Source organism: Peromyscus maniculatus, chromosome X (assembly GCF_049852395.1).
Source record: "Peromyscus maniculatus bairdii isolate BWxNUB_F1_BW_parent chromosome X, HU_Pman_BW_mat_3.1, whole genome shotgun sequence".
NCBI classification, from domain to species: Eukaryota; Metazoa; Chordata; class Mammalia; order Rodentia; family Cricetidae; genus Peromyscus; species Peromyscus maniculatus.
Genome location: NC_134875.1, coordinates 89,022,539 through 89,031,959, shown reverse-complemented (window position 1 = coordinate 89,031,959; position 9,421 = coordinate 89,022,539). Strand labels below are relative to the sequence as shown.

The 9,421-nt window shown below is 43.9% G+C and overlaps 1 protein-coding gene across 1 annotated transcript; it reads left to right on the top strand.

The window, feature by feature from the left end:
• The first annotated feature begins 3,404 nt into the window (after positions 1-3,404).
• Positions 3,405-9,093, top strand: LOC102923525 (G-protein coupled receptor 83-like). The gene is made up of 5 exons (XM_006981178.4): positions 3,405-4,355; positions 4,973-5,098; positions 6,231-6,364; positions 6,747-7,439; positions 8,275-9,093. The coding sequence occupies exons 1-4, from the start codon at positions 3,903-3,905 to the stop codon at positions 7,393-7,395; spliced, it is 1,362 nt and encodes a 453-aa protein (XP_006981240.2). The 5' UTR covers positions 3,405-3,902; the 3' UTR covers positions 7,396-7,439; positions 8,275-9,093.
• Positions 9,094-9,421: the final 328 nt, after the last annotated feature.

The following is a 9,421-nucleotide window of genomic DNA, read 5'->3' as shown; positions in this document are numbered from 1 at the left end:
AGTATGGGTTCTTCCCTTTAGTGCAATGTTCAGCTTCTTAGAAATAGATGCTATGGTGAACTCGCCTTTTAATCCCAGATTCCTTCTTCCATTGATAGACTGGGAACATAAATGGCTCACTGGCTCCAGAAATCTCTCTAGATACTGAATGTTGTAACAACCTTTGCAAGGTCTCAGATAGCTGGTGGATATTGAAGACTTAAGGGCCAAGAAGATACCATATGTACACCAGGGCATAAAATAAAAAGAGAGACCATGGTGGTACTGAAGATAATAAGCCCAATTCATAGAGACAAATATTATAGCAGGTTTGGTGGCACATGCTTGTAATTCCAGATCTCAGGAAGCTGAGGCAGAAGGATCCAAAGTTCAAGGTCAGCCTTGCCAGCATGGCAACTTGCTGCTTTAAAAATCCAACAAAACAAAAAAGACAAATATCTTATGTTTTCTTTCATATTTGTAAATTAGAGGAAAAAGTGACAAAAGCAAAAGAGGAAAAGAAGGGAGATGAGTGGGCCCCACGGAGAGCAATAGTGAATAATATCCAATAGAAGGTAAAAATAATTTACATGCATGTTCTTAATGAACCCGACTATTTAAACAATTAATACATGGTAATCAAAATGTATCTAAGTTTTAATATGTGTGAGAATGTTAGTGTGATGCAATGTACATCATTTCCCGCTTTGCAGAATTCACTACTGTAGCTTGATTTTTTTCGCCTTGCCCACAGTCAGGACAAATCTCTCTCACCCGCCAGTCCCACAGCCGCTCAGACCCAACCAAATAAACACAGACACTTATATTGCTTGCAAACTGTATGGCCATGGCAGGCCTCTTGCCAACTGTCCTTATCTTGCTAACTGTGCTTTTATCTTAAATTGATCCATTTCCATACATCTATACCTTGCCATGTGGCTGGTGGCTTACTGGCGTCTTCACATGCTGCTGGTCATGGCAGCGGCTGCAGTGTCTCTGGTCATGGCGGCGGCTGCAGCCTCTCTGGTCATTGCGGCGGCTGCAGCGTCTCCTTCTGCCTTTCTGTCCTTTTATATCTCCTCTCTGTTAGTCCCACCTATCTTTCCTGCCTAGCCACGGCCGATCAGGTTTTATTTATTAACCAATCAGCATACAGACCATCCCCCAGCACAGCCAAGTGCAGACCATCTCAAACACCTGCACTCAGGCCCATGGTCCTAATCATCCTCTATACGGACCTGCTGGGTAATGCCACAAAGAACCTGAGAATGGGCTCCCACAGGACCTACAGAACATCCCACAGCACACTACCATTAGTGTTGTGTGAATCTTACATTTGTATGAGAGGTGAGTCTCCACAATACCTTTTTGACTACTGCAAAAACTCTCACTCAGAGAGACCAAAGAACATGCTTTTAAAAAATGAGGATGCAAAGAAGAGCCGGTATGGAATGGACATTAGACCTGGAAGGAAGTGGGGGTATGTGAACAGAATCAAAATAGAACATGAAATCTCAAAGAATCTATTATATGTAAAATAATAATATGCACTGTATTATATATAACATTATACTAATTATGTGGGGAGGGTGTGGGAGAGGCTGGTAGATCAGCAATCCTGATCCTGCCTTTTCATGTCTGAACCTCCATATCAGAACCCTGACATTTACTCCTTTGCATTTCAGTTAGATTTTAAAAGTCTCATCTTAACTGATCATCTTCACATTATCCCTAAACTCTTTGGGGTCCTGAAAGCCAGGTTAGCATCAAATTGATGTATCTTGACAAACTTCGAATAAAAACTGCTGCAAAGAGATTTGTCTAAAGACCCTGACTTATTGCCTTCTCCAGGATGGGTTCGTGTGAAAGAATTAAGATTTACTAATTCCTTCAAATGTGTTTATGCATGTGTCTCATCTCTGTGAGTCACCAAACAAAACACAATTTGCTTCTCTCTGATCTGCTACTCAGTGTTAGCCCATCCACTACCATCTCCTCACCAGCCACAACATCCCAGGAATACTGCAACACCCTCAGATCTGCCTCAATCTTTCTTACTTTCTTAATCTATAATCAGCAAGATGTGTTCCAGTGCAAGCACCCAGAAGTTTGCTTATCTGCGTCATGGCTCCTTTGTGATCTTTGATGACTGGACAATGATGATGGTGATGGTTCTAAATCGATTCCTGCTTATTCCTAAATCAGTAATTATTGACATTCTTGAGATTAGGTGTGTTTCTTTTCTCTTCCTCCAGGAGAATAGCTGTGTAGCCTCTGGGCAGTAAAGGGTGGCTAGAAAGTCACGAGGCTGGCTGTAACAAACACCAGGATTTCTTAAACAGAGTGATTGCTGCATAGCAGAGGTATCTGAATGCCCTTTCTCATTTTTAGTTCTAGTGCTTCAACTATTCCCCCCCTGACCTTCTATAACCTATCTATTCCAGTTTCTCCACCCCTTAATTGCTGGAAGAGGGGTGGCTGAGGATAGGTAAATGGCACGCTGTGAAAGACTAGGGTCTCCTCTGTCCTTTTAGGGAGGCAGCTTAGTTGTTCTGGTTCTTACTTTAACATCTCTGGAATGGAGACGTAGCTAAAAATTTCCAAGGCAAAGGCTAGTCTGGGACCACCAGTCCTAGAGTGTTTCCACTGCCACCCTCAATGACTAGGATACATCTCCCTCTCTCTGGTGTTTAGATTTTAGCAGCATTGATATGCAGAAGCTTCCCAAATCCTAAATCTTCCCCAGGGACTCACCCTTTAGAAATCTGACTAATCTGACACAGTCTAGCTTCCAAAACTGTTACTTCCTGGGTGTAGGATGATAGTGTCCTGTTTCCAGAGGCCAGGATCAGAGTTCCCTGGTCAGGGGCATGCAGTTTTGAGGCTAGAAAAAAAAACAGAACATCATGTTTGAGCCCACTCCCAGGTGACTCTTTCTTGTTTCTCATAAGCTAAACTTCCCTCCTGATTCTCCAGTTGTACCCCGCCTCATTCTTTCTGTGAAACCCCCACAGCTGTGCAAGTCCTTCATATCGACCACTCTCCCCAGACAGCTGACTGGCTTGCTGGTCCAGATGCGACTGCAGTCTCCACAGCCTCCATTCAGTACCTGTGTCACAGCCTGCCGGTGCCTAGGGCGATGATGCAGAAAAGAAACAGAAAGCAAGGGAAAGTCAGGAGATGCTGAATTCAAATTATACGAAGGGCGATGTTAAAAGAAGAACCCATTAACAATAAATCCAGGCTCCCAACTGCAGGATTAGAAGAGGGAGAGCTAAGGAGAGCAGCGAAAGGAGGGGCTTGAGACAGGAGCGACTTTGCCAGCCTCTCAGACTCCCCAGCCCAGAAGGACAGGGCGGGGGTTGAGTCGCGGCTCCCCATTGGCTCCAGCGCGGGCCCCTGGACTTTCTATAAAGGGCAGCTGCAGAGAGCAGGCTCTGCACGGGCTTGGAGCTGGAGTGGCAGTGCCTGACTCCGCCCTGCCCACAGCGCCAGCGGGCCTTGGACAGAAAGACTTACAGACTGATGACTGACTGAAGGCAACAGAAATTGGGTAGGAATTATCACTGGCAGCATGGAGGAGGGTCTGTGCTTGAGCGAAGCCTGACGCCATCTCCAGTTTGGAGCAGGTGCTGTGGGCACTCTCCAGGAAGAGCGTTTGCAGACAGCCTGTCCTGGGCTCAGCTGCCCAGCTCTGCGCACTTGCCCACCCTGAGCAGGTCCAGTCTTTTTTTTCTGGCTCCTGGTATTTCTCCCCTCTCCCTGCTCCAGATACCTTGGAGAATACCTTATCAGCTCAGAGCTCCAGGATACTGAATAGATTGCCTGTCTGTCTGTCCACGGCCTCAACTTGCCCTCTCCCTTCTTTGAGAGGCTCCTGAGAGAGTAGCTTAGGGACCTCACGGTCCACTAAAGGCACTGGGATGGATGCCCCAACTACAGAAGTGCCCGAAGGGGATTTCCAGAGCCCTGGCACCATGGGCTACGGGGATGAGCTGACTCCAGAAGCTCTGAGTGTACCTAGTGGTTTCGATGACTTGATCACCTCCACCACCTCTCAGGTGCTTCAGGCCGCGTCCAATGCCATGGGCCGAAATGGTGAGCTGTCCAAGTTGCCAGGCCACATGCCAAACTCGGGTGACCTGGCCGACACGTCAGGTCCCCTAGATTTGGAAATTGTGTCCCAGGATGAGCAGGTACAGTTCTGGTTAGTGGTAGGGTACACCATAGTGGTCTTTGCTGCCATCATAGGCAACTGGGTCTTAAACCATATAATTATGAAGTACAAGAGGGTACATACAGCCACCGGCCTCTTCGTTGTCAACATTTCTGTGACCAACATGATGCTCGCTCTTCTCAGCTCTCCCTTCACTATGGTAAGTTGGGGGTACTGAGGAGGGTAACTTGGGGAGCAGGGCATGAACTAAAGTAAAACTTTGTACTTTCAACAGTGAGTGCTGTGTGGTTGGAGGGAGGGGGATTTAGAAAGGGCTGGTTTGTTTTGGAGAACATTTTCATAGGAAATAAAACAGAAGCTGAGAAACATTGAAAAGAGCTTGGGAATGTGTTAGGAAGACTGGCAGGATAGTTGTTGCGTCGCTGAATTAATCCCTTGCCATGGCAGAGGCTGAGAGAGTATTGGGCTGCCCAGGGAGGCAGGGGGACCTGTTGCTAGTGAGTTTTGGGCTAATGTGTGAATCCAAGTTTTGTTATAAATATTAACTCTGTTACTTCACCCTTCAAATGTTATGCATGAACTTGAAGTTAGTTAACAGGTTTTGTGGTTTAGTATCCCTCCATGTCTTCAAGCCAGGATGAGAGAATGGGAGAAAATGAGATGAGTATGAGAACTGGAGTTTGAAAATATTTCTTTGTTTATTGAGAGAATGACACCAGCAGTTTGGTGAAGCAAGGAATCTTTGATTTGTGTTTTGGGGATTTTGTGAAGGATGGACACAGGTTCCTGTGCATCACCAAACCTTTTCTCCTACAGGTGCGCTATCTGTGTAATTCCCTGGTGTTTGGAAAGATGACATGTCACCTCAGTCGCTTTGCCCAGTACTCATGTGCCTATGTAACTGTGATGAGCATGGCAGCTATTTCCCTGGATCGACATCGGGTATGTGCCCCCTAGATCTTTCCAAAGATAGAGTCCTCTCTTGTATGTATGGAGACAAGTAAGGTCACCAGTAATCCACAAAGTTTTCCAAGTCCTTAAGTCCATATGTGTAAATGTTTATGTGTAATTTGGCTAGATTGAAAGATGGTGACATATAGAATTTCACCAAATTAAATTTAATAAAAATGCTACCATCTTTTCTGTGGTGCTATGGGAACAGAGATGTGGCAACAAACACATGATACATGTTCTTTGGAAACCTTTTCTGTTTGCTGCATTGCAGGACTGGCTAAAGAAAGGAAGAGGGCAGAGATAAGTGAATGTGGATGTACTATTAGATCTGACTGAGAGTTTAGTCTGGAAGGTGGGAGTGGTCTGTGAGGAAGGGTTGGGGAATTAAGTGGGTGGATGAAGAGAGTTGAGGAATAAAGAGCTAGGAGGAAGATTGAAGTCAATTAAAAGGAAGTGAGGCAAGGGATAAGAAGCTGTGGGCATTGCATAGTTAATCATTTAGGAGGGAGACAGAAAATGAGTGGTATGGGAAGACCAAAGGATTGAAGCTGGTTAGATCCAGACAGGAGAAGCTATAGAATGATCTAAATGACAAAAGATATGAGACAGAAGGGAACAAAGCAAAAGAGAGAGGAAGAAAAGAGTGCCTATGAAGGGATCAAGATGGGAGAGGATGGGAGGGGGTGTGAGAGGATGGGGGAGGATGGGAAAGGGTGTGAGAGGATGGGAGGGGTAGAAGAGGATGGGGGGGCGGATGAGAAAGGCCATGGAGTAAGTCAGGTAGAAGGGTAGAAGAAGGAATTTGTAGGGTCTTTTCCACCCATTAGAAGGTAAAGAAAAAAATAAGTCAAACTACTGGACATCTGTCTCTTTTCTCCACAGAGCTGCAGACAGAGAAACAGGAGCTTTAAAGTCAGTCCACTTGGATTCCTGACTTCTTCAAATGCAGCAGTGCTGTAATTTCATGAGCAAAATGCCACATACATGTTAAATGAACTAGTCCACAAAGCACATTACCACCCACAAACTGAGTCTTTGTACCCTTTTATCAGAATAGCAGTTTATGAATGTCTAACTTCAATTTGAGTTGTTAAGCTGGCCGGGGTCCTTTTCTTTCCAGGTGATGCTTTATCCTTTGAAGGCCCGGATTAGTCCCATGCAAGGCAATGTTTGCATCATTATCATCTGGATTGTGAGCACCTGTGCTGCTTTGCCACATGCCGTTTACCAGAAGCTTTACCAGGTGGAAATTGGGTAAGAGGAACATGAGATGAGATGATTTCTCTTATACTAGCATCCCCAGGACTTGGAAGCCATAAGGAATGATTTAGGAATTAGGGGCTAGAATAACACATTTCAAAACGTAGGTAGAAAAATAAATTTTTCTAAACTGTAATTTGTCATTATTTCCCTAAAACGCTCATGGCAGTGGGTTACAATTTCCATCTTGGGGGTCATGGTTTTCCTATAGGTACATGAGAAGCCTGGATCACTTGAATCCCAGTACTCCTGGTTTTATGCTCAATACAGACACAACACAAACAGTAAATATATCTCAACCTCAAGGCCTAATTGCCTAATTGCCTTAAGGAAAAGACTAAATCACTGGTTTTGATTTCTTTCTCTCAAAACCTAGAAACACCACTGAGGAAAGTGCCTGCCTTCCCAGTTTCCCATACACTTCAAAATCCACATGGAAATACCTTGACCTAGGCACCTTCCTGCTCTTCTTCATCTTGCCTTTGCTGGTGTTGGTGGCTGTCTATGGTCATGTGGCTAAAAAGCTGTGGATCCATGATGCTGTTGATGACATCAATATCCACACTTACATCTGCCAGCGTGGGAAGAAGAAGCAGACCCTAAAGATGCTGATGACGGTGGTGCTTCTGTATGCAATCAGCTGGCTCCCCCTCAATATCTACCTGGTGCTGCTATCCAGCGAATCCATCTCAAGCCACAATGGTCTCTACTTTTTCCTCCACTGGCTGGCAATTAGCAGCTCCTGCTACAACCCCTACATCTACTGCTGGCTCAGTGATAGCTTCCGTATTGAAGTGCAGAAGGTCATCATGGAAATCCAGAAGATGCTGCTAGATAAAATCAGCCGCCTCAGGGGAGAGCATCGCCGACTGAGCTCTGGGTCTCAAACCCACCCCCCTGCCTGCGTGGATCCCAATCCAGGAGTGCCCAAATTCCCACGATTCAAAGATTTTGATGAGCTGCCAAGTCCCCCTCCCTCCCCAGTAGTGGAGATCTCCTTTCTCCATTCAGTGCCTAGAGTTTAAGCTGCCCAGACCGCGATTGACTATCATTTCTCAAAATATCTAAGGTATGATAGGATTAAAATAACTAGAATTGATTACTCTCTCATGTGTTTACGTAGAAGGAAGTGCATAGTATCGGAGGGGTGGGGGTCATGTGAACCAACCTATGTCTTACTCACTTGGATTTCCTTTTCTCTGGTTTTATGCAGGTTTCTCTTTTCTGTTTTTGTTCTCTTTCCAAATTGAATACACTAAGAGTATTTGATCATCTCTCAAAGGAAAATTCTTCTCTGACTTGGGGTTTTTATAACTCTATCTCTGTTTCTGGCCCCCGGCCTCCTTTTATGGTTTTGATTACCACCCAGATACTGTGATTGTCTACCAATAATGCAGGCCTCAGGAGCTCTGTGAGCTCCTAGGTATTATTATTTATATTTTATTTAAATGTACACAAGACTGATTTCATTACTATGTTCCCATGGAAATGCTAGGAGACTAAGGTATCATTTCTGAAATTTCTTTGGATTCTCTGGGAACTCCATTCACCTTGTAAGTGCCAGTTCTTAGTCGTATCTTCTCTCCTGTGGTAGTGAGGATGGGAAATGTTACAGATGTCCAGGAACAGATAAGGCAGTGAAGTGATTCACTCCATGTAATCAGAGTTATTTCCCCAGGTTGCCATACAACAATTTGGTGATAGCTTCTCTCTGAATGCAAGAAAAATTGAAGTGCCCAAGTTCACACTTCAAAATCCCAAACCTCCTCCGTGTTTCTGACTATACATTTAGTTTCATACTTTGTTTCATGTAAATTTGTACTCTCTACTTTTGTCTTTCTTTTTCTGGAAGAAGAGAAAATATAATGTGCTTACTGTTGTTTTAATTATCCCCATCTCTTTAGCTTATGGACAATTTCAACTCAGCAGAAGAGAGGAGGAGGAAGAAGTGATACCTCATCCTGTCACTGCCATTCTTCTGGAATCAATGTTCTCAAGGTTCTTTGAACAGCATCCATGGTTGCGTGTGTCAAGATGATACCAGGATGAGAATTGGACTGGTGGTCCTCCTCATTTACCTCTCTTCTTCTTTGCCTCCTCCTCCTCAGTATCCTTGTCCTCCCCCTGGTCTCTCCCCATCCCCTTCGTCCATTTCCTCCTCCTTGCTCCTGTTCCACTTTCTACTCATCCTTTTCTTCTTTCACGTCCTCCTCTACTTCCATTTCTTTCTCCATGATTATATTTCTTCTTGTTTTAAAAATCTTAATAATGACAAGTTATCCAGTCTCTACTGAGATATCTCCTGGTTGGTAAGGTGTGGATAGGTTTCTAGGATCAAGAAATGAGGTCATGAGAGTCAGCTTCTGGATACTCACTTTTCACTTAATGAAAAGATGTGGTGGGTTTTGGGGTTCAGAACTTTAAAAATGTTTCTAGCAAATTACCATACTTGCCATAGTGCTGTGTCCCTTTTAGGATCAAGGACAAATTGGAAGAAAGACCTAATTGAAATTTAAACTCAGTTTCATTCCATTGTCTCTTTTATGTGTCCTTTCCATCCTTTTAATTCAGTCCATTCTTCCTGTTCTATCATTAATACCCCAATTGCAAAACAATGAACTTGTATTATTGAAGTACAAGAATACATATTTGGAGTAGCTTTAGGCTGAAAACGTGACTGTATCTTCTATTATGAACATTATAAACTGCCAACCTACCTGTGATCTTTTGGCTTCAGCTGTTTTGGGTATTTGTAGTCTTTGTGAGTAGTGAGCTCTGCTTGTGTATTTTCCAACTTCCTATGTAAATATTTCTGATTATCTTAAGGACAGATATATGTATTTCCTTTCCATTCATATTTGATAGAATAGATATTTCCCAGGATAATGGACTGTCTGCTTATGGTTCTGCCTCCCCACATGGAGAAGACAAAGTCGAATTTTGCTTGAGTACCCCACGATTCTTAGAAGCATTGTACCTAGCTCTGATAGCCTTCTTCTCCAGTTTAGACTTAGGAGAAATTTGGGTAAAAGGGCTATCATTGTAATTTAA

Coding starts and splice junctions, on each gene's coding strand:
- LOC102923525 (XM_006981178.4), top strand. CDS start 3,903: ATGGATGCCCCAACTACAGAAGTGCCCGAAGGGGATTTCCAGAGCCCT. Junction 4,356..4,972: donor TCAGCTCTCCCTTCACTATG/GTAAGTTGGGGG, acceptor TTTCTCCTACAG/GTGCGCTATCTGTGTAATTC. Junction 6,365..6,746: donor CTTTACCAGGTGGAAATTGG/GTAAGAGGAACA, acceptor CTCAAAACCTAG/AAACACCACTGAGGAAAGTG.